Source organism: Eubalaena glacialis, chromosome 9, assembly GCF_028564815.1.
Source record: "Eubalaena glacialis isolate mEubGla1 chromosome 9, mEubGla1.1.hap2.+ XY, whole genome shotgun sequence".
NCBI classification, from domain to species: Eukaryota; Metazoa; Chordata; class Mammalia; order Artiodactyla; family Balaenidae; genus Eubalaena; species Eubalaena glacialis.
This window is the reverse complement of record NC_083724.1, coordinates 66,222,069-66,246,400: the sequence shown is the minus strand read 5'-3', so window position 1 is coordinate 66,246,400 and position 24,332 is coordinate 66,222,069. Positions and strand designations below refer to the sequence as shown.

At 38.3% G+C, this 24,332-nt stretch overlaps 1 protein-coding gene across 6 annotated transcripts in view; it reads right to left on the bottom strand.

Moving 5' to 3' along the window:
- CCDC171 (coiled-coil domain containing 171) overlaps positions 1 to 24,052 on the bottom strand; it is a 355,460-nt gene extending 331,408 nt beyond the window's left edge. For 3 of the 6 annotated variants that reach the window (XM_061199071.1, XM_061199076.1, XM_061199077.1), the window contains exons 1-4: positions 23,723 to 24,052; positions 22,221 to 22,277; positions 15,380 to 15,537; positions 7,907 to 8,042 (exon numbers count right to left, since the gene is read on the bottom strand). In XM_061199071.1, coding sequence (XP_061055054.1) covers positions 7,907 to 8,042; positions 15,380 to 15,423 — 180 coding nt within the window. In that variant the 5' untranslated portion in view covers positions 15,424 to 15,537; positions 22,221 to 22,277; positions 23,723 to 24,052. Of the gene's footprint in view, positions 1 to 7,906; positions 8,043 to 15,379; positions 15,538 to 16,475; positions 16,543 to 21,735; positions 21,857 to 22,220; positions 22,278 to 23,722 lie in introns of those variants that run through there. The other 3 variants (XM_061199072.1, XM_061199074.1, XM_061199075.1) reach the window with 3 other exon arrangements.
- Positions 24,053 to 24,332: the final 280 nt, after the last annotated feature.

Below are 24,332 nucleotides of genomic sequence, written 5' to 3'. Positions count from 1 at the left end.
TGTATTCCTTTTATTTCTTTTTCTTCTCTGACTGCTGTGGCTAAACTTCCAAAACTATATTGAATAATAGTGGTGAGAGTGGGCAACCTTGTCTTGTTCCTGATCTTAGTGGAAATGGTTTCAGTTTTTCACCACTGAGAACAATGCTAGCTATGGGTTTGTCATATATGGCCTGTATTATGTTGAGGTAAGTTCCCTCTATGCTTATTTTCTGGAGGGTTTTCACTTTTTTTTTTTTTTAAACGTATTTATTTTATTTATTTATGGCTGTGTTGGGTCTTCATTTCTGTGCGAGGGCTTTCTCTAGTTGTGGCAAGCGGGGGCTACTCTTCATCGCGGTGCGCGGGCCTCTATCGCGGCCTCTCTTGTTGCGGAGCACAGGCTCCAGACGCACAGGCTCAGTAATTGTGGCTCACGGGCCCAGCTGCTCTGCGGCACGTGGGATCCTCCCAGACCAGGGCTCAAATCCGTGTCCCCTGCATTGGCAGGCAGACTCTCAACAACTGCGCCACCAGGGAAGCCCTCTGGAGGGTTTTTATCATAAATGGGTGTTGAATTTTGTAGAAAGCTTTTTCCGTGTCTATTGAGATGATCATATGGTTTTTATCCTCAGTTTGTTAATATGAGGTATCACATTGATTGTTTTGCGTATACTGAAGAATCCTTACATTCCTGGGATAAACCCCACTTGATCATGGTGTATGATCCCTTTAATGTGCTGCTGAATTCTGTCTGTTGAGGATTTTTGCATCTATGTTCATCAGTGATACTGGTGTGTAGTTTTCTTTTTTTGTGACATCTTTGTCTGGTTTTGGTATCAGGGTGATGGTGGCCACGCGGAACGAGTTTGGGAGTGTTCCTCCCTCTGCTATATTTTGGAAGAGTTTGAGAAGGATAGGTGTTAGCTCTTCTCTCAATGTTTGAAAGAATTCACCTGTGAAGCCATCTGGTCCTGGACTCCTGTTTGTTGGATAATTTTTAATCACAGTTTCAATTTCAGAGCTTGTGATTGGTCTGTTTATATTTTCTATTTCTTCCTGGTTCAGTCTCGGAATGTTGTGCTTTTCCAAGAATTTGTCCATTTCTTCCAGGTTGTCCATTTTATTGGCATATAGTTGCTTGTAGTAATCTCTCATGATCCTTTGTATTTCTGCAGTGTCAGTTGTTACTTCTTTTTCATTTCTAATTCTATTGATTTGAGCCTTATCCCTTTTTTTCTTGATGAGTCTGGCTAATGGTTTAATCAATTATGCTTATCTTCTCAAAGAACCAGATTTTAGTTTAATTGATCTTTGCTATCGTTTCCTTCATTTCTTTTTCATTTATTTCAGATCTGATCTTTATGATTTCCTTCCTTCTGCTAACTTTGGGGGGTTTTTTGTTCTTCTTTCTCTAATTGCTTTAGGTGTAAGGTTAGGTTGTTTATTTGAGGTTTTTCCTGTTTCTTGAGGTAGGATCGCATTGCTATAAACTTCCCTCTTAGAACTGCTTTTGCTGCATCCCATAGGTTTTGGGTCATGGTGTTTTCATTGTCATTTGTTCCTAGGTATTTTTTGATTTCCTGTTTGATTTCTTCAGTGATCTCTTGGTTTTTTAGGAGCATATTGTTTAGCCTCCATGTGTTTGTATGTCTTACAGTTTTTTTTCCTGTAATTGATATATAGTCTCATAGCATTGTGGTCAGAAAAGATACTTGATACGATTTCAATTTTCTTAAATTTACCAAGGCTTGATTTCTGACCCAAGATATGATCTATCCTGGAGAATGTTCCATGAGCACTTGAGAAGAAAGTGTATTCTGTTGTTTTTGGATGGAATGTCCTATAAATATCAATTAAGTCCATCTTGTGTAATGTGTCATTTAAAGTTTGTGTTTCCTTATTTATTTTCATTTTGGATGATCTGTCCACTGGTGAAAGTCGGGTGTTAAAGTCCCCTACTATGACTGTGTTACTCTCGATTTCCCCTTTTATGACTGTTAGCATTTGCCTTATGTAATGAGATGCTCCTATGTTGGGTGCATAAATATTTACAATTGTTATATCTTCTTCTTGGATTGCTCCCTTGATCACTATGTAGTGTCCTTCTTTGTCTCTTATAATAGTCTTTATTTTAAAGTCTATTTTGTCTGATATAAGAACTGCTACTCCAGCTTTCTTTTGATTTCCATTTGCATGGAATATCTTTTTCCATCCCCTCACTTTCAGTCTGTATGTGTCCCTAGGTCTGAAGTGGGTCTCTTGTAGACAGCATATATATGGGTCTTGTTTTTGTACCCATTCAGCCAGTCTATGTCTTTTGGTTGGTGCATTTAACCCATTTACATTTAAGGCAATTATCAATATGTATGTTCCTATTACCATTTTCCTAATTGTTTTGGGTTTGTTTTTGTAGGTCTTTTCCTTCTCTTGTGTTTCCTGCCTAGAGAAGTTCCTTTAGCATTTGTTGTACGGCTGGTTTGGTGGTGCTGAATTCTCTTAGCTTTTGCTTGTAGGTAAAGGTTTTAATTTCTCCATCAAATCTGAATGAGATCCTTGCTGGGTAGAGTAATCTTGGTTGTGGGTTTTCCCCTTTCATCACTTTAAATATGTCCTGCCACTCTCTTCTGACTTGCAGAGTCTCTGCTAAAAGATCAGCTGTTAACCTTATGGGGTTTCCCTTGTATGTTATTTGTTGCTTTTCCCTTGCTGCTTTTAATATTTTTCCTTCATATTTTATTTTTGATAGTTTGATCAATATGTGTCTTGGCATGTTTCTCCTTAGATTTATTCTGTATGGGACTCTCTCTGCTTCCTGGACTTGATTGACTATTTCCTTTCCCATGTTAGGGAAGTTTTCAACTATAATCTCTTCAAATATTTTCTCAGTCCCTTTCTTTTTCTCTTCTTCTTCTGGGACCCCTATAATTCAAATGTTGGTGCGTTTAATGTTGTCCCAGAGGTCTCTGAGACTCTCCTCAATTCTTTTCATTCTTTTTTCTTTATTCTGCCCTGCGGTAGTTATTTCCACCATTTTATCTTCCAGGTCATTTATCCGTTCTTTTGCCTCAGTTATTCTGCTATTGATTCCTTCTAGAGAACTTTTAATTTCATTTATTGTGTTGTTCATCATTGTTTGTTTGCTCTTTAGTTCTTCTAGGTCCTTGTTAAACATTTCTTGTATTTTCTCCATTCTATTTCCAAGATTTGGGATCATCTTTACTATCATTACTCTGAATTCTTTTTCAGGTGGGCTGCCCATTTCCTCTTCATTTGTCTGGTCTGGTGGGTTTTTACTTTGCTCCTTCATCTGCTGGGTATTTCTCTGTCTTCTCATTTTGCTTAACTTACTGTGCTTGGGGTCTCCTTTCGCAGGCTGCAGGTTCGTAGTTCACGTTGTTTTTGGTGTCTGCCCCCAGTGGGTAAGGTTGGTTCAGTGGGTTGTGTAGGCTTCCTGCTGGAGGGGACTGGTGCCTGTGTTCCGGTGGGTGGGGATGGATCTTTTCTTTCTGGTGGGAAGGACCATGTCTGGTGGTGTGTTTTGGGGTGTCTGTGAACTGATGATTTTAGGCAGCCTCTCTGCTAATGGGTGGGGTTGTGTTCTTGTGTTGCTAGCTGTTTGGCATAGGCTGCCCAGCACTGTACCTTGCTGGTTGAGTGGAGCTGGGTCTTAGCATTGAGATGGAGATCTCTGTGAGAGCTCTCGCCATTTGATTTTACGTGGGGCTGGGAGGTTTCTGGTGGACCAATGTCCTGAACTAGGGTCTCCCACCTCAGAGGTTCAGTCCTGACACCCGGCCAGAGCACCAAGACGCTGTCAGCCACTCAGCTCAGAAGAAAAGGGAGGAAAAAGAAAGACAGAAAGAAAGAAAATAATAAAATAAAATAATTAAAATAAAAAATAAGTGATTCAAAATAAAAAAGTAATAAAAAAAGAAAGAAGAGAACAACCAAACCAAAAAACAAAGCCACCAATGATAACAAGTGCTAAAAACTATCCAAAAAAAAAAAAAAAATGGAAAGACAGAACCCTAGGACAAATGGTAAAAGCAAAGCCATACAGACAAAATCACACAGAGAAGGATACACATATACACTCACAAAAAGAGAAAAAGAAAATATATATATATATTTTTAAAAAAAGGAAGAGAGCAACCAAATCAATAAACAAATTTACCAGTGATAATAAGCTCTAAACACTAAACTAAAATAAACATAAAACCAGAAACAAATTAGATGCAAAAAGCAAACCCCAAGTCTACAGTTGCTCCCAAAGTCCACCGCCCCAATTTTGGGATGATTCATCGTCTATTCAGGTATTCCACAGATGCAGGGTACATCAAGTTGATTGTGGAGATTTAATCCGCTGCTCCTGAGGCTGCTGGGAGAGATTTCCCTTTCTCTTCTTTGTTCGTACAGCTCCTGGGGTTCAGCTTTGGATTTGGCCCCTCCTCTGCGTGTAGGTCGCCTGAGGGCGCCTGTTCCCCGCCCAGACAGGACGGGGTTAAGGAAGCAGCTGATTCGGGAGCTGTGGCTCACTCAGGCCGGGGAGAAGGAGGGGTACAGAATGCGGGGTGAGCCTGCGGCGGCAGAGGCCAGCATGACGTTTTAACAGCCTGAGGCACGATTTGTGTTCTCCCAGGGAAGTTGTCCCTGCATCACGGGACCCTGGCAGTGGTGGGCTGCATAGGCTCCCAGGAGGGGAGGTGTGGATAGTGATCTGTGCTTGCACACAGGCTTCTTGGTGGTTGCAGCAGCAGCCTTAGCATTTCATGCCCGTCTCTGGTGTCCGCGCTGATAGCCGCAGCTCGCGCCCGTCTCTGGAGCTTGTTTAGGTGGTGCTCTGGATCCCCCCTCCTCGTGCACCCCAAAACAATAGTCTCTTGCCCCTTAGGCAGGTCCAGACTTTTTCCCAGACTCCCTCCCAGATAGCTGTTGTGCACTAGCCCCCTTCAGGCTGTGTTCACGCAGCCAACCCCAGTCCTCTCCCTGGGATCTGACCTCTGAAGCCAGAGCCTCATCTCCCAGCCCACACCCGTCCCGACGGGTGAGCAGACAAGCCTCTCAGGCTGGTGAGTGCTGGTCGTAACCAATCCTCTGTGCGGGAATCTCTCTGCTTTACCCTCTGCACCCCTGTTGCTGTGCTCTCCTCCGTGGCTCCAAAGCTTCACCCCCCGCCCACCCCCCATCTCCAACAGTGAAGGGGCTTCCTAATGTGTGACAACTTTTCCTCCTTCACAGCTCCCTCCCAGAGGGGCAGGTCCTGTCTCTATTCTTCTGTCTCTGTTATTCCTTTTTTCTTTTGCCCTGCCCAGGTACGTGGGCAGTTTCTTGCCTTTTGGGAAGTCTGAGGTCTCCTGCCAGCGTTCAATAGGTGTTCTGTAGGAGTTGTTCCACATGTAGATGTATTTTTGATGTATCTGTGGGAAGGAAGGTGATCTCCACATCTTACTCCTCTGCCATCTTGAAGGTCCCTCAAGTATTTGTCTTTTCTCTGTCTGACTTATTTCACTTACCATAATGGCCCCAAGGTCCATCTATATTGTCACAAATGGCAAGATGTCACTCTTTTTTATAGATGAATACTATTCCATTTTATACACACACACACACACACACACACACACACACACACACACACACACGGACTTCCCTGGTGGTGCAGTGGTTAAGAATCTGCTTGCCAATGCAGGGGACACAGGTTCGAGCCCTGCTCCGGGAAGATCCCACCTGCTGCAGAGCGACTAAGCCCGTGTGCCACAACTACTGAGCCTGCACTCTAGAGCCCACGAGCCACAACTACTGAGCCTGCATGCCACAACTACTGAAGCCCGCATGCCTAGAGCCCGTGCTCCGCAACAAGAGAAGCCAATGCAATGAGAAGCCCACACACTGCAACGAAGAGTAGCCCCTGCTCGCCGCAACTAGAGAAAGCCCGCACGCAGCAACAAAGACCTAACGCGGCCAAAAATAAAGAAATAAATTGTTTAAAAAAATAATATATATATACATATATATGTGTATATATATATTTGAAACATTTTCTTTATCCACTCATCTATTGATGGGACACTTAGATTTTAAAGAAATTTTGTGCCAATCACCCAGTGTGTTAGCATTAGGAGTACCTGATAAGGCAAATATCTGGCCTTAGTTTTTAGATAGTTTCATTCCTCTCTGCCTTGATTTATAATGGACATATTTAGAAATTACATGGCTAAAAAAATTACTACATGATATGAGTAAAATCAGCTAAACAAATAATTGAAACAGTAAAACTGAACAGTAATACAAACCTGGAGTTAAACCAACTATAACTACCTATTTTGAGAAAATTCTCTTTCTTCCGTGAGATAATTTCCAATCTCTTTAATGTGAACACATAATTCAAAATATTTTGATCAAATAAAAGATAATAAATGTATGTTCTGGTAAGAGAAATGTGATAACTATAAATATATGTGAAAGAATATATTTAATGGATGAATGATTATCACGACACTAATATTCTCAAGTAAAATGTACATTTGGTTTTTAAAAATAAGTTCTGGAGATTATGAACAATTAGCACCCATTTAACAAATACTACTTTATATTCAGTATGTAATAGTACAACATAAATAAAAGCAATTACTACTTCAATTATCACTTTAAAATTACCTCAATTGCCATTAAAAATACAAATAAAACAGTCATAGATTGATTGCTTGTTATTTTAATCATAAACCACTGTTCCTTAGAGAACCTGAAAAAAATCATTTTTCCGAACGTTTATTCAACACACAGCTACTGAGGGCCTACTACGTGCCAATAAGCAACTCGACAGGTACAGGGACAAAGCATGGTCACTACTTTCAGCTCTCACGAAGCTTAAGGACTAAAGAAGCGCAGGTAAGCGTGAAATAAATGTTTTAGCTCTAAAATATCTGTAACAGCAACATGTTATGGGAGAGGAAAGAAAGGAGTAATCATTTTCACCTAGCAAGGCTTTAAAAGGTTTCCTGACAGAACAGCATCGGAATTTAGCAAAAAGGGAAGGAAAATACACTGTTTATGCTTAACTGTCAATAAATTACAACTACTATTACAGTGCACAGACACTTCTCAAATTCTATTTCATTTAATTATCTCAACAACCCTTTGGGACCAGCATTTCACAATGAGAAACCAAAGATGTACAGGATAAATAACTCGCCCAAGGTCACATATCTTGTAAATGGAAGGGCCAAGAACGAGTCCAGGTCTCTGTAACTCGATATTCTTTCCACTACATCGGGCTGCCTAAGCTGAGCTTTAAGAATGAGTAAGATTTAAATAAAGAAAAAGAAGAAAACAGAGAAGAAAGACAACAGACAGAAGAGACATAAACATATAATTCATGAATTATCCTAGAGTAAAAAATAACTTCTGTCCTTGGAATATACGCATATACATATGAAATACATATATTTATATATATACACACACATACTAATAAAATAAAAGATATAATAATACAATTGAAAAAGAAACTAAGATAATTCATGAATTACACTGATCAAAAATTCCATACTCAAATCTAATTGTTTAAGAGACTGTTCTATGACTGAGACCATAAGGAAACTACATTAAGATTTCCAAAATGCCTAATTTACAAATCCCTTAGTCACCAAATGCACTCATCAATTAACACTTTTGAGCAAATATAATTCATTAATTAAAATAAAATTAAGGCAACATACCAATAAATACAATACTTCATTAAATTTCTACTTTAACACTCCTATACAATTCCACTGTATTTTAAAAAACCATCTGTTTTATTAATGTCCTTTTTAAGCACAAGAATGTTAGTGATAAATGTTAAAACAAGTAGTTTCTAATATGAAATGAATCTAAAATAATCAAACTCTACTTTTAACATTATTTGAGAAGAAAATAAATTCTACCTCTGCATTGTGCTTGGTTGTTATTTCTAATTTTTCTTTCTTAGCCCGATGGAGTTTCTTTCTGAGATCAGCAGTAATATCCAAGTCTGTTTCATTTTTAACCACTTGTTTTATATCAGATGAGGCATTCTTCAACCTATAAAATGAGATCAAAATAAAATATAATTATTATTAAGTAAATTTCCAGCATTTCCCGTATTTTTGATAACTTATTTTTCAAAAAAAAGGGAAAAAAAAAAACAAACAGGGAACATGTTATGGTCCTTACCCTAAAGAAACTTACATGCCAGTAAAAGATATTGATTGCAAAAGCTAGATAGAAATGCAAAGCAGTATATGACTAGAAACAAACCACTGTCCACTGGGAAACCACCATATTGTTCAAGATAGGCAATAAAGGTTATCTGATCCTATCACAAGCTGGAAAGTTTTGGAGAAGACTGAGTTCTTTCCTTTTAACCTTTTTAAATAACATATTTTACTTATTGCAAATATAACACATATTACAAAAAGAGAAAGTATAAGAGAATACAGACTCATGCTTTTAAATGGCAAAGTTCTCTCTCCCCAAAAGTAAAATTAAAATTTTAACTAATTTAACAGCAAAGAGAATTTAGAGATATAAATTCACAAGTAGAATCAGTACCAGAGATGAGACAATAGCAATAAATACTGGAAGTTGGAACGCAGGTGGGTAAGTGGTAAGTGATTTATATAAGAGAGCTGAATTCAAAGCCAACAGTAGGAAAAGCAACCTGATTTACACCACAGTCCCAAAAAGCTTAGTTCACTTGCAACACCTTTTAAAATGGGGGTAAAAGCAGAGCAGAAAACAGGAGAATTGGTTGAAAGTCTGCCAAAGAAATAATAAGATCCTCAGATCCTCTACCCTATACACCACACAACTGGGTATTGATTTCTTCCCCACTCTGGCAGAACACTAGGGGTTTATCCCCTGGAGAGGATAAAACAGAACGTCTCTGGATTGGAGATATCAGATACAAATCGGGTAAGTGTTCCATACCAAAAGCAAGAGACTCGAGTAAAAAGTTATATAATAAATTATATCCCTGGTCTTCTAATACTTATTGTCTAACGGAACAATGTCAGCCAAAGCAGAGACTAGAAGGATCCTCCCTGGAGAATCTAACCAGCAAGGTGAAAAAGACCTAAAGATGCCGATGTTAGGGGTTCTCCAGCAAAACAGCTTAACCAGATCACCCTACAGAGAATGCCTCATACACTGAGCTTCCAATCATCTTTTTAGGCCTCTACTTTTAAATATGAACAGAGAGCCAAGGATCACCAGAAGTTAAGCAGCATCTGATAAGACAGACAGAGACTACAAGGGGCAGGGAAGAAGTCAAAGATGATGCAGGGAAAAGATAACTTTAAAAAAAGAGAAAGAAAAAACCCCTAACATTAAAATCCTCAGAAAAATAGGAGAGGATAAAAAAATCCATAAAACAAAAACTGGATGTAATTAAAAATGAAATATTCATAGAACAAAAAAAGAGCTCTTGGAAATCACAAACACAAACCAAGAAATGAAAAACTAAATAAATAAATGTAAATTTAAAAATCTCCCAGATGCCTAAAAAAATTCCAAGAGAAAATAATTTCCAATTTAGAATTTTATGCTCAACAAGTACCATTCAAAGACAAGAGTATGAGAAAGACTATTTCAGATCTACAAGACATCAAAACATTTATAAGGGGCTATTGGAAGACTTGTTTCACCAAAATAAGGACCCACACTGAGAAAGAAATGGGATCCCAGAAGTAGGGTATTCTAGATAAGAAAACAGCAAAGGGATGTCTAAGATAGTGATGAAAGGAAGCACCCAGTGAAATTTGTGCAGCAAATCACTTAAAGGGCAATCTGTTCCAACTGTACTGGCCAATGCCTCCAGGAGCAATTTCTTTAAGATGAAAAGAGAAAATAACAGAATACATCAACTATGTGAACATATTGAGAGATTTATAAAACTTGGTGGGAGTATGAAGTTGAATTCATAAGTTCATGGAAATTAAGCCAAGTAAACAATAAATGAGACAACTATTAATTAAATCCAAGAAAAACAAAATGTATACGAGAGAAAAAATTGTCACTGAATACTACTACATGGCTCAACTGGGAAGTTTTGATAATTATATGATAATGTAAACATTGATTAATCTAACCAAGATTATATATCACTAAATGAAGACAGAATAGAAAAGGGAGGCAAGTATGAATGAAAACTAAATTAAGAACTTCTATAGTGGAAAGTCAGTAGATAATGGCTAAACATGAAAAATCAAATAGCAATATAAAAAAAATTTTTTGAAGAGATATGGATTTTAAAAAACCATCTCAGAGAGTTGAAAATGATTCTTTCTAGGGATAAAGAAAGTTATTTGTCTCAAGGTAATAAGTACTGTTATTTTTCCTAACAGCAGTAAGTAAGCCTTTTAGAACAATTAGTCTTTAAATAACATGCATATGTAATTTTTTTAAAATAAGACTAAAATAAAACAACAGAGAATCAATGAAACCAAAATTTGATTCTTTAAATAGATGAATAAACTTGATAAACCTTTGGCTAGCTAGACAAAGAAAAAAGAGAAGAAACTCAAAGTATAAGCAAAGAATAAAAGAGGGAATGGCACTACTAACCTAGAAGGATTATAATGAATACCATGAACAACTTTATGCTAACAAATTAGACAATTTAAATCAAATGGAAAAATTCCTAAAAAGACAGTAATTACTAAAACTAACTCATAAAGAAAGAGAAAATCTGAATAGACCTATAACAGATAACAACATTGAATTAATAATTTTAAAAATCTAATCATAGAGACAGTCCAAGTCCAGATTCTACCAAACTTTAAGGAAGAAATAATACCAATCCTCACATTAGAGGAGGAGGAAACATTTCTCCAAATCATTATGAGTCCAGCATTACCTAATACCAAAATATGGCAGACAGCTCAAGAAAGGAAGAGTACAGACCACTATCTTTCATGAATAGAGATACAAAAAATCCTCAACAAAACATCAGCAAACCAAATCCAGCAACATCTTGAAAGAATTAAATTACAACATGATTAATTGGGATTTATCCCCAAAATAGAAAATTGGTATAATGTCTGAAACTCAAGTGATGTAATATACTATTTTACTAAAACAAAGGATGAAAACTATATGATCATCTCAATAGATACAAAAAAAGTATTTGACAAAATCCAACACCCATTCATGATTTAAAAAAATAAAAAATAAAAAATAACTCTCAACAAACTAGGAATACAAGGAAATTTCATCAATCTGATAAAGGGCCTCTATGAAAAACTGCCAAAAAGTAGCATCAAACTTAATGGTGAAACACTGAAAGCTTCCCCTAAGACTGGGAACAAAACAAAGATGTCTGCTAGTAATACTTCTATTCAAGACTGTATTGGAGGTTCTAGACAGTGCAATCAGGAAAAAAAAAAAAAAGGAAAAGAAATAAAAGGCACATATACTGGAAGGGAAGAAGTAAAACTGTCTTTAATTGCAAAGAACATGATCCTGTAAGATTATCCAAAGAAATCCATTAAGAAGCAAAAAGACTAGAACTAAAAAACAATTTCAGCAAGGTCACAGAATATAAGATCAATATGCAAAAACCAATCACATTTCTAAACACTAGCAATAAATAATCCAAAACTGAAATTTAAAAAATAATTCCACTTATAATAGCATCAAGTAAATAAAATAGATCTAGGATTAAATTTAACAAAAAATGTGCAAGACTTCTACACTGAAAAGCATAAATTATTGTCGAACTAAATTGAAGACCTATGTAAATGAAAAGACATTCCACATTCACATTCATGTATTTGAAGACTAGGATTTTAAGATGGCCACTTTCCCCAAATTGATCTACAGATTCAACATATTCCCTAGCAAAATCCCAGCAGGCTTTTTTTTGCAGAAATTGACAAGCTGACCCTAAAAATTAAATGAAAAAGCAAAGGACTCAGAAAAACCAAAATAATCTTTAAGAAAAACTAATGGGAGGGCTTGCACCTTCTAAATCAAAACTTACCATAAAGCTACAGTAATCAAAACAGTGGAGAATTTGAATTAAGAATAAACATGTAGATCAGTGTACCAGAATTGAGAGCACAGAAATAAAGTCATATATATACAGTCAATTAATTTTCAACAAAGGTGTCAAGACAATTCAATGGGGAAAAGATAGTCTTATCGACAAATGGTGCTAAAACAACTGATTTCCACAGGCAAAAAGATAAATTTAGACCCTTACCTCACACCATATACTACAAAGTAACTTAAAATGGAGCCTGGACCTAAATGTGAGAACTAAAATTATAAAAATTCTAGAAAAAAACTTAGGAGAAAAATCTTCATGACCTTAAGTTGGGCAAAATTTCTTAGATATGAAACCAAAAGCACAATCCATAAAGAAAAAGAATTGAACTTCATAAAAATTAATAACTTTTATACTTCAAAAGACATTATTAAGAAAATGAAGTCAAGCCAACAAATGGGAAAAGATATTTGCAAATTATATATCTGATAAAGGATTTGTATCCAGAATACATAAAAAACTCTTTTTTTTTTAATAAATTTATTTTATTTTTTTTTATTTTTGGCTGTGTTGGGTCTTCATTGCGCACGGGCTTTTCTCTAGTTGTGGCGAGCGGGCGCTGCTCTTCGTTGCAGTGCGCGGGCTTCTCATTGTGGTGGCTTATCTTGTTGCGGAGCATGGGCTCTAGGCGCGTGGGCTTCAGTAGTTGTGGCACACGGGCTTAGTTGCTTCGTGGCATGTGGGATCTTCCCGGACCAGGGCTCGAACCCGTGTCCCCTGCATTGGCAGGCGGATTCTTAACCACTGTGCCACCAGGGAAGCCCCTAGAATATATAAAGAACTCTTGAAGCTCGATAACAAAAAGATGAATAACTCAATTTAAAATCAGGCAAAAGATCTGAATAGGCTTTTCACCAATGAAGATACACAAATGGCCAAGAAAAGCACATGCAAAGATGTTCAACATCATTGCTCACTAGGAAAACACAAAATAAAATCACAATGACATATTACTTTACTCTCACTGGAATGGCTATAATCAAAAAGTCAGAAAACAACAAGTGTTGGGGAGGATGTGGAAATGTATAAAACCCTTATACACTGCTGGTGGAAATGTAAAATGGTTCAGTCACTTTAGAATACAATTTGGCAGTTTCTTAAAAATTTTAACATAAATTTACTATATGATGAAGTAATGGTGCTCCTAAGAATCTACCCAAGAGATATAAAATATGTCTACACAAAGACTTGCACACAAGTGTTTATAGCAGCGTTATTCATAATAGGCAAAATGTGGAAACAACCCAAATGTCCATCAACTGGTGAATGGTTAACTAAAATGTATATATCCATAAAATGGAATAATATTCAGCAATAAGAAGAAACAAAGTACTGACACATGTTACAACATAATAAATCTGAAGAACATGCCTACTGAAAAGAAGCCAGACACAAATGACCACATATTGTATGACCCCATTTATATGAATTGTTCAAAAAAGGCAAATCTATAGAAACAGAAAGTACATTCGTGGTAAATAGCAGAGTTTAAATAACCTCATTGGTCCAGATTCTAGAATTCTGAAGAGTAATTTAACCATTAAAAATTATGACAGATGTATATTAATTTGGCAAGATGTTCCCCCCAAAATTGATAAAGCAAGATACTAAATAATGTAAAATATTATTCTAATTTTTAAAATATATATTTATATGTTCAAAAGAAAAGGTCTGGGCAAGTAAATACCAAAATACTGTCGGTAGTTAACTCTAAGTGGTAGGATTATAAGCAGTTTCATTGTTTTATTCATCTGTATTTTTTAAATTATTCTAAAAACACATGCATTATCTGCATTAAAATATACATATCGGGCTTCCCTGGTGGCGCAGTGGTTGAGAATCTGCCTGCAAATGCAGGGGACACGGGTTCGAGCCCTGGTCTGCGAAGATCCCACATGCCGCGGAGCAACTGGGCCCGTGAGCCACAATTACTGAGCCTGCGCGTCTGGAGCCTGTGCTCCGCAAGAAGAGAGGCCGCGATAGAGAGAGGCCCATGCACCACGATGAAGAGTGGCCCCCACTTGCCACAACTAGAGAAAGCCCTCGCACAGAAACGAAGACCCAACACAGCCATAAATAAATAAAATAAAATTTTAAAAAATATATATATACATATACATATCTATGTGTATATATACATCTGCACATATATAAGATAGGATATCAGAGCAAGAAGGAACCTTAAAACACTCTCTTTAGCAGTTTTTGAACCATCTTCCTCACCATAGTGGTGGAGAACCAGCTGATGAGACCTCACTCTTAACCCTTTAAACATCTGATAAAAGAAAAAATTCTTTTTAAGATAAAATTTTAGTAAAGAAAAATATTAATATTTTACTCATTTATTCTCTGCCTTGCTCCAGAAAGGATTTAAGGTAGCTCCTAAAGACAGGTGGGAAACATTTACATAGCAAATCCTATTTATAAAGCAAAGTACATGTTAGTCATGGTACTTACCCCACCCACACATCCTTGCTGAAAAGGTGCTCAAGATCAGTTCTTCTCAAACTAAATGTGAGCAAGGACTATCCCCACCCCACTCCCATTGCTTCTGTAAAATATATTTAAAAGGGATAACTAAAAAAGAAAATTTAAAAACAGATAAAATTCAGCTCTAAGTGTTTTATTATTAGATTCAACAAACAGAAAATTACTCTGTTACATGATTATAAAAGTTTCTAAACACTTGCTTTCAATTTCTGTACTTATTTCTTCGTAAACCACACTTTGAGTTGCACTCTCCAAAATGGCTCCGTTTCGTATTATGAACTCAGAGTTTTTATATTATTCACATGAGATATGAATAAACCAAAGGTAGGCACCTCACCCAAAGGCATATATGAATGGTACAAAAAAGATTGAGCAACAGCAATTCTTAGAATGTAAACTCCAAGAAAAGGAGCAGTTAGCAACAGGAGCTGAAACTAACAGAACGCTTAAGTAGGTAGAGTGATGAATCAGAGTTGGGGCAATGAGGAAATAAGAGGAAACACAGCAACACAGATTGTGGCAAGCCAAGTAATAATGAATAAGCAGAAGAAAAGATTTAGAGAAGTGGAAAAGAATAAGCAAGTCTCTAGGGACTGGAGAAAGTACAGACACTGACTTTCGTACACTGAGTTAACAAAGGAGCATAAAGAGCCACACAGAGTCTCCAGACCCAGTTCTGGTTTCTGTGAGGCATCATTCCTGCTCCTCCAGTCCCATGAAATGTCCACTTCCCTTACCATCCCGTGAGAATTCTTACAATCAGCCTCTCCAACCACTTATTTCTCCCTGCTCCCTGCAACCAAAAGCATTCCTCAACTAGAAGAAGAGACTGGAGGCTTACCTTTGGATATCACCAGGGGCATTATTTGAAGTGTCCAAACTCATGATGAGTCTTCCAACTCTTTTAAAATACCCCACTGTTGCTTAATGATATACTTCGTTATTAATGATTAAAACTGTCCAAGATGTCTGTGGCTTACAGGTTACACGGGCTGAAGTCTGTTAAAATAGTAAACAATGTAACAGTAGTTATTTATATGAGTCCTGAGACTAGGGGTGATTTTTCTTTTGTTCTTTGACTTGTCTGTATTTTTAAGATTATTCTTTAAAAAACATGTAAATACTTGTTTTTTGTTTTTTGTTTTTTTAAATACTTGTATTTTTAAAAGCCACAGTGTTTGGGGACTTTCCTGGTGGTCCAGTGGGTATGACTCTGTGCTCCCAGTGCAGGGGGCCCAGGTTCAATCCCTGGTCGGGGAACTAGATCCCACATGCATGTCACAACTAAGAGTTCACATGCCACAACAAAAGGATTCCACGTGCCACAATGAAGACCCCGCGTGCCACAACTAAGACCTGACACAGCCTAAATAAATAAACATTTTTTTTTAAGTTTACAAAAAGAAAAGCCACAGTGTTTTATTTTTTAAATAAGATTAGAAACAAAAATGACAAAACATTAGAAAGAAATTCCTTCTTATAAGAATAAGCTAATACTATTACATTATTTTAATTTCTCAAATAAAAAGTAATAAAATAGTGACTAATTGTTCTTAAACTGGAAGAGGAATAGGTAGTGCCTATCTCTAGGGCACAGAATTCAGTATGAAAGAAAATGCAGTCCAGGGATGTTTTGGGGTCCCAAAAGACTTTTTCATAAATGAAATATTTTTAATGCAATGTTACAGTCAAAGAGGCCAAGGCACGCCCACATAAAAGATCTTACAATAATTTTCAAAGGCCTTCTCCCAAGAGATTGAAGAGGAAAAAGGAAAGAAGAGAGTATGTGTCACTTACCCTGGCCTTCTCTCCAGAACACTCTTCTACCAGAGATACTCCAAATTATACAGAGTCAACAATTGTAAGTTACTTTACTACAGTATGAAGGAATCTCTGGGTAAACATCTCAACCAGAGAGAGAACAATAACTAACTTACTCCAAATAGACACAAATATGAAGATCTCACAAGTGTCTCTTGGTATCCCCAGCAGAAGTCCGATATCCTAAGAAAGACCGTGAGATTTGGTCTCAGAGAGATCTGAGCTAGGATTCCAATAAGCATCTTACAAGTATGCGGTCATGGGCAAGTCACTTAAACTCTCTGAGCTTGTTTCCTCAACCATAAGGCGATAACTATATCAAGCTCATATATTTGATATTTAAGTAATATACACAGCACATATACAGTACACAGTCACTGTCAGTTTCTATTACTGTAACACAAACCCTCTGCAATCTCTGATAAAGGAAAGGATTAGGTGACACTTGGGGTGATTTGGTCTGGTTAAAGATGTAATAAAAGAATTGTTTAGTGGGAATTCCCTAATGGTCCAGTGGTTAGGACTTGGAGCTCTCACTGCCAGGGGCCTGGGTTCAATCCCTGGTGGGGGACTAAGATCTCGCAAGTCATGTGGCGCAACCAAAAAAATAAATAAATAAAAATTAAAAGGGCCCATTGAGAGGCCAGGACACTGAGTGATAAATGACCCACCAAGGCACACCATTATGAAAAAAAACAGAATTGCTTAGTAAAATTGTAGGTTTACAGGGATAGCTAGAAGATGCCCCACCCAAAAATAATCTAAACTGATCTGTCCCTGCTCCCAATAAACAACCCTGAGAGAGATCACTGAAAGAAAAGAGACTCAAATAAGCCAACTGAGATGTAGACTCAAAACACAGTACTGAGAACTGACTAATGGCTCCTACAGCCAAACACTAAGGGATCTTCAAAACAGTCAGTGATTCACACAGCTGATGCAGAATAGTTTGACCTAGGACAAAGAAGACAGAACTTTTACCAAGATGGGGGGAAAAAAATCCCATTTCTCCAGGGACCTAAATACGAAGTTTGGGAATAGCGGTAGACAAGCTAACACCACTATCATTAATCTATTGAGCACCTAGTAAAATGCCAAGCACTGTGTTTGGTACTTTATTTATACATAGAACTATAGAACTCCAACCCTTACAACACTGCAATGTAAAGATTATCCTTTTCAACAGAGAAAACTAAGAGATTAGAAGTAATTTGTCAAAAGACACATAGTTACAGAACCAAAATTCCAACTCACTACTATCTATCTATCTAACTCTAAAGCCCAAGCTCTTTCTACAAGGTCATTGTTGATATAGTTAAACTATAAATTACCTTACCTGAGGTTCATTATCCTCATTTCAATTACAGAAACTCATCTAATTCAGAAAGGCTTAAATGACTTGCCTAAGGCCAGTCAGCTACTAAGTAGGGGACACCAAGGACTCAATCAAGCTCTTCTGATACTGAGTCCCAAAATCTTTTCATCTTACCACCATGCCCCCAAAGCTCAGACTCCAGAGGAACTGCCTTCAGAATGGAAGTAAAAGAGTTAGAAGGGACTCTTCCATACTTAAGAGTAATGTACAAGGCTCAAAAGTATATATAAAATGTCTCTATTTTTGTGAAAAGGATGAAATACACACACGTATGCATATGTGTCACAACAGGCACAAACAGAACCTCTCTTTACCTCACAGGAAAAGAATTTATATATTTAGGGCCTTAATAATGTCTGCGTTTTTTGTTTTGTTTTGATCTTGGGCAGAGAAGTGTGGGAAGAGGTAGTTAACCAAATTTTAACATCGTTATTTCAATAAAGCTAAATTGAAGGCAACCACCATTTTTCAGTGTATTATTTTGCTATGTAACATCTTCAAATCTGAATGGTCTTCTAGAGAGAAAATCATCTTCTATAGCTCAGGTGCAAGTTTCATTAACTTCCAGATCACTGATACAGATAACGTAGTAGGTAGATGGTCCCCATGATCTCTGCCCCCTGGTGTTTCTCTCTTGTATAATACCCTCCCCTTTACTGCGGGCAGAACCTGTGACTTGCTTCTGATCAACAGGATATGGCAAAGGTGACAGGCTGCACTCCCATGATTATACTATATTATATAAGACTCTGTCCTAGCAGAGTGAAGTGACAGACAACCTCTAGCTGATCGTGAAGAAGCACACTGTCACGCTGTGAACTGCCTACGGAGAGGGCCACATGGCAGGGAACTGCAGGCAGCCTCCAACCCACAGGCAGTAAAAAGCCAGATCCCTCGGTCATACAGATGCCAACAGGAAATACATTCTGCCAATAACCTGAATGAACTGGGTAGCAGATTCTTTCCAGTCAAGCCTCCAGATGAGAACACAGCCAGCAGCACCTTGACAGCAACTTAGTGAAACTCTGAACAGAGGGCACACCTAAGCGGTGCCCAGATTCCTGACCTACAGAGACTGAGAAATAATAAATGAGGGCTGTTTGAAGCCACTAACTTTTTGGTAACTTGTTACATAACAAAAGAAAACTAATGTGTATAAGAAGCTTGAAAATGCTTTTGCAGGGTTAAATAGAAAAAAAAAAGTGACATGTAAACTGCAAAATAGGTTCTTACACCAGCCCTGCCTGTGTGTGTCTTTTATAAAGTCTCTTTGTTTTTCTATAGTTTAATTTCCTAATTAATTTACATAACAGAGTTTATAAAAATCCTATCTAAGGTAACTAGATAGAGAAAAATGGGCAATATTTACAAAAACAAATAATTACAAAATACAAATGAATAAGGGCAAACCACCAACAGCCACAAAACCTGCACGGAGTGGCGGTATCTACAGAGAAGAAAGCAGAGGAAAATAACAAGTATGCATCTGAAAGGACCCCCAAAGGGTCAACAGACAGTTAATGGAAAGCACTGTAGTACAACCTGAGAGCAGCAGCTGAAACTGGCACATGAAACAGGCGTACGGTAAGAGAGTCCTGAAAGGGTTGGTACAGTCCAGCCTCACAGACCTTCATAACTGACCTGTCAAGTTACTTCCTGGACAGGGGCCCACACTAATGAGAATCAGTAGAGGCTGGAATCAAAACTGAGCAGGATAGGGGCAATGAAGACAAAGTAAAGAGATGGCCCAGACAAAACTGTAGGAGGAAATAGGACAAGGAAATCTCAGAACCAAGCCACCATAGTTTTTAACACTCACAACAAACAAAAGACAGGGTTCTGTGAAGTTAGAAAAGCTTTCCTGAACCTTGCTCAAAGTTCAGGTAAACTAACCTTTCATAAAAATAAGCAACAGAAAAGTAGGGTGGTCAAATCCCATACAAACATAAGGAAATAGAGAGTAAGGAACAGAATGGACTCCTATAAATGAAAGAATGACAGAAAGACATGCCCACAAAACAGATGAAAATCATAACTTAGTATTTCAAAATGAGCTACAAGACATTAACAAAATGGTATAAGGCATGAAAGAATAGGAATCAGAATTAGAGACTGAATACGGCACTTAAATACTGAACTGACTTCTCTTAAATAAATAAATAAATATATAAATATCAGAAAAATTAAAATAAATTAAAATAAAATTTTAAAAAACCTCAGAAATAAGGTGAAAAAGATCAGAAAGAATTAGAAATTAAAAATCATTTCTGCAAGGAAGATTAAATTAGAGGGAACAAGAGTAAATACACATGTTCAAAAAAATGCCTTTAAGGACGTATGAAACGAAAAAGAAGTAAAATTTTTAAATAAAAATTTAAGAAAGAGATCAAAATGATTCAAGAGAAAGTGAAAAAATACTGAAAATACCCAAAGAATAACCAACATGTGGACAACAGGAGTCCCTGAATAAGAAGATCAAAGCAAGGGAAACAGAACAAACACTAAAAACTGTAATTCAAGAAAACTGTCCTGAAATACAAAAAGATTTTAATCCACACTTTCAACAAACAAACTGCATATCTGAGAATACTAACCCAGCACAACCAACAAGACACATTCTAAGATAATTACTGGACTTTAACAAAAACTTGTACACAAATGTTCATAGCACCATTGTTCATAAATAGCCAAAAAGTGAAAACAACCCAAATATCCATCAATTGGCCCATATATAAACAAAATATTAAATATTATTCAACGATAAAAAGAAATGAAGTACCAATATATGCCACAACATAGATGAACGTTGAAAACATTATGCTAAGTGAAAGAAGCCAGATGCAAAAGGCCACATATTGTATAACTTCATTTATGTGAAATTTCCAGAATAGGTAAATCTATAGAAACAGAAAACAGACTTGTGGTTATCAGAGGGTAGAGAGAGGGGGAAGTGGGTCTGACTTCTAGCAGGTTATGAGGATTCTTTTGGCGGGGGGGTAGGGGGGGTGGGCAGTGATGGAAATGTTCTGGAATTAGATAATGGTGATTGCTGTACAGCTTAGTGAATATATTGAAAACCATCAAATTGTATACTTTAAAATGGTGAATTTTATGTTACGTGAATTATATCCCAATTTTTTAAATTCATCATCATAAAAAATATATGCTGTCTATAGCCTCCTTTAGCAAACTCTTATTTTCTTCCTCTCTCTGATATCAATCAGCTCTTGATGACACTAGGGTTCAAGGGCCTACCTGTATTTTAGGAAAACTAAATCAACAAAAGGCCAAATGTAGGTCTGTGGTTGAATTTAAACTATGATGGGACTTCTATGCTATTGACTATAGCAGAGATGTAGCAAAATCTCCCTTTTCTTTCACAAGAATGGAAAGAGGAAATGATGAGGAAGCTAAAGTAGCTAGGTACAGTAATGAAAATATCAGTGGAATATTTTCAGTTAGCTAAGCCAAAGAAATGCAGGGTCCCCACATAAATACATGTTCCTAGCTTTACTTGAAACTTCCCTATGAAATGTTACAAGTTAAGATAAACAATAATTTGACTAATCTATATGTGTAATTAAAAATTTCTTATGATATGCAATCAATGACAGCCTTTCTCTTCAGCCTCAATATCTGTGTAACTCTTTAAATAATGCTTTCCATTTGAAAATATTCAATTCATCATTATCTATGAACAAATTGATACCCCAAAGCCACTCCCTGCTGTCATCATTCCTACTGTGGCAAACAACCCTTTTCCAGGTATCATGCTCAAGACTCTATAGATTATCTCATTTCACGCTACACCAACCCCAAGGGAAGACACCATTAATATCCCCATTTTATACCAGGGGGAAACTGGGGCTTAAAGATAATTCAGTCACTTGTCCCAAGTCACATCTCTAGTAAGTGACAAAGTCAGGATTCAAAGCCCCATCAATCCACCTAGATTGAGAAATCCCTGACTCCAGAGCTCTGCTGTGTGCCTTGCTACTGACCTTCAAGACATGGCTCACCCCATGGCTTCCCGTGCTTGTCAGGGAAGCACTCTGCTCGATACTGCAGATATCTTAAACACAGATCATTCTTTCACACTTCCAAACTAACTACAAGTCAGGGTCTTCTTAATGAGAGATGACTCAGACTTCCAGTGGATTTCTCAATCTGGATGGAATTTCCACAAGGCTGGGCCAAAACCAGGGCATCCTATGGGCAGTGATGGATAACAGCAAAGCTTAAATCAGCTTTTTATGTTAATGTGTTAATATCTTAATCTTCCCCTGGTAGTGAAGTTGGACTATTCTCACCATTCCCACTGAAATAGATGAGGGGATGTTATGTATATCATTCTTCAATAAGAAGTTTTTAGAAATAGGTAATAGGGCAACTGAGGCCAAGAGATCAATGGTTTGGACATCCCGAGAGTAAGTAAGACAATTCTGCTTTAGATTTCAGAGCCACCACTGGTACTAAGTTTTCCTACCTCACATTTGAGTCCTTCTGTTGGTCATCCAGAATGTACTCATCTCTCTCAATGTGTCTGCACAGATCAGGGGGAAAGGGAGGGGCGGGGAGGATGAAAAGATAAAAGCTATTATTGAGCACTTCCTACATGCCAGACACTACATTAAGCATACCTGATCTCAGTGAATCTTCCCAATAACCCCAGAGATTATTATGCACATTTCACAGATGAGAACACTGAGGCTTGGAGAGGTTGAGTAACTTGTGTAAAGATAAACAGTGGGAGGGTTAGAATTCAAGCTCATATTCTGGCTGACTCCTAAATCCATCCTCTTTCATAACACAGTGCTGTCTTCAACAGTAACCACAACTGTGTTGTGGGTGTCTATCAGCAAACTTATACATTTCACCTTTAAAAAAGATGTTTGGTTCTTTCATGAAAACAAGACCAAGACAAATGGGCTGAGGCAGTCAGTATTTTAGAATTAAATGGGACTTTAGAGACCAAGTCCATCCTCCTTATCTGACAGATAAGGCATCTTAATGCCCAGGGAGCTTAGGTGATTTGCCTGAGGTCACACAGCTAATAAAAGCCTCCACCAGACTAATACAGAAAGCTCCAGACTAAAATTACTGCCTTCATCTTTCCTTTTAGAAGGTTGCACTGCCTTTGTTTCCTCTTCATTTCATGGGAAACCAAGTGCATTTCCGACTCTAGGCTTTTGTTGTTATTAGGCACTAACTGTTCAATAAAACAAGTGACAAAAAATGCTAGTTCTTTTCACCAAGATTATGAAAACAACTATAAAACATCGATGTGTAATGTCTTCAAAAGAGTCGGACACCTAATGAAATTGCTTCTCAAGTAAAGTTACGCAGTTATCATTGGAGATCTGCTTAAAACGAAAAAAAAAGTGTATTTGCCTAGGATAAATATCACATGGAATAAATAAAGAACAGTCAAAAGTAGGCTCCACTTCTGCAGAAATTGCACAGCCCGGGAAAAACTCACAGCCCTCTCTTCTGTCTCCTAAGAGTCCTGGTGTAGAAGCTACAGAAGACAGCCTAGCATAAACTCTTTCTTTCGTTTACCGAGCATTTATAGAATGTCTAGGGCGTGGCTGGCATTTTTATTAAAAAGGGATGAAAAAGACCTGGTCCTTGTCCTCGAAGGACTTATTGATTCTTGAGAGGGAAAGAGCCCAGCACTCCGGAGTTGTAAACCTAAGAAGCTCCAAGTCCAGGCCCTCTGGGTCCTGCCCTCTGGTCCCTACCCAGTCCTCTGGGTACTGAGACAGCGGTCTTTGGCTAGGATGCTCCAGAAAGATCTTCCTCCAGGTGGGCGCAGAAGCCCGGCCCAGGGGGCTGGAGGTGTGTCCCCACAGACGACACGAACTGCCACAGAACAGCCTCTAACTAACTCGGGGTCCCCATAACCCTCACTGCAGCCCCCTATACCTTTCCTCTCAACACCTCCCCGCCCAAATCTTTCTCCTCCAAAACCCCACACCCGGTGGTTACCTCAGGGGTCTCCCGTGATCCAGACTGCACACCCAAGACCCCTGGGGCAGCTTCGGATCTCAAAGGCAGTCAGAGGCCCAGGCAGACCGCGGGGTCAGAGCAAAAACTGTTGGAACACGACGGACTCTAAGACCCAGGGAGGGGAAACAAAGAGCACAGGGGGGAACAAGAGGGAGACCAGCCCCAGGGAGACGGTGTTTACAACTGCCACTTCCGGACACTCGACTTCCCTCGCAGACCTCCGCAGACTTTCGCTAGCCCCGGCCCCGCCCGGGCCCGGGCAGCCCCTTTCCTCCCGCCTGCGGCAGCCGGCAGCTCCAGGATACGCACTCGGAGAACGCCGGGCTCCGATTGGAAGATCCGGGCCCGCGAAGCTGCGCGGCTTCGCTGGAAGGCGACCGGCGCATGCGCTGTTGCTGGGGAGCGGCGCGCTCGCGACCGCGCGCGGTCCCGCGCTTGGCGTGGGCCCCCCCTTCTCCCCTCCGCCTGAGGACCCCCTCGGCCCACGTTCCAGTGTGGTGGTCTCAGTGTGAGGTGCCCGGGTCACCGTCCCAGACTCCCCAGAGAGCCGACTGAAAAGGCAGGTTTTTAAGCTCTAGCTCCTTTTCCC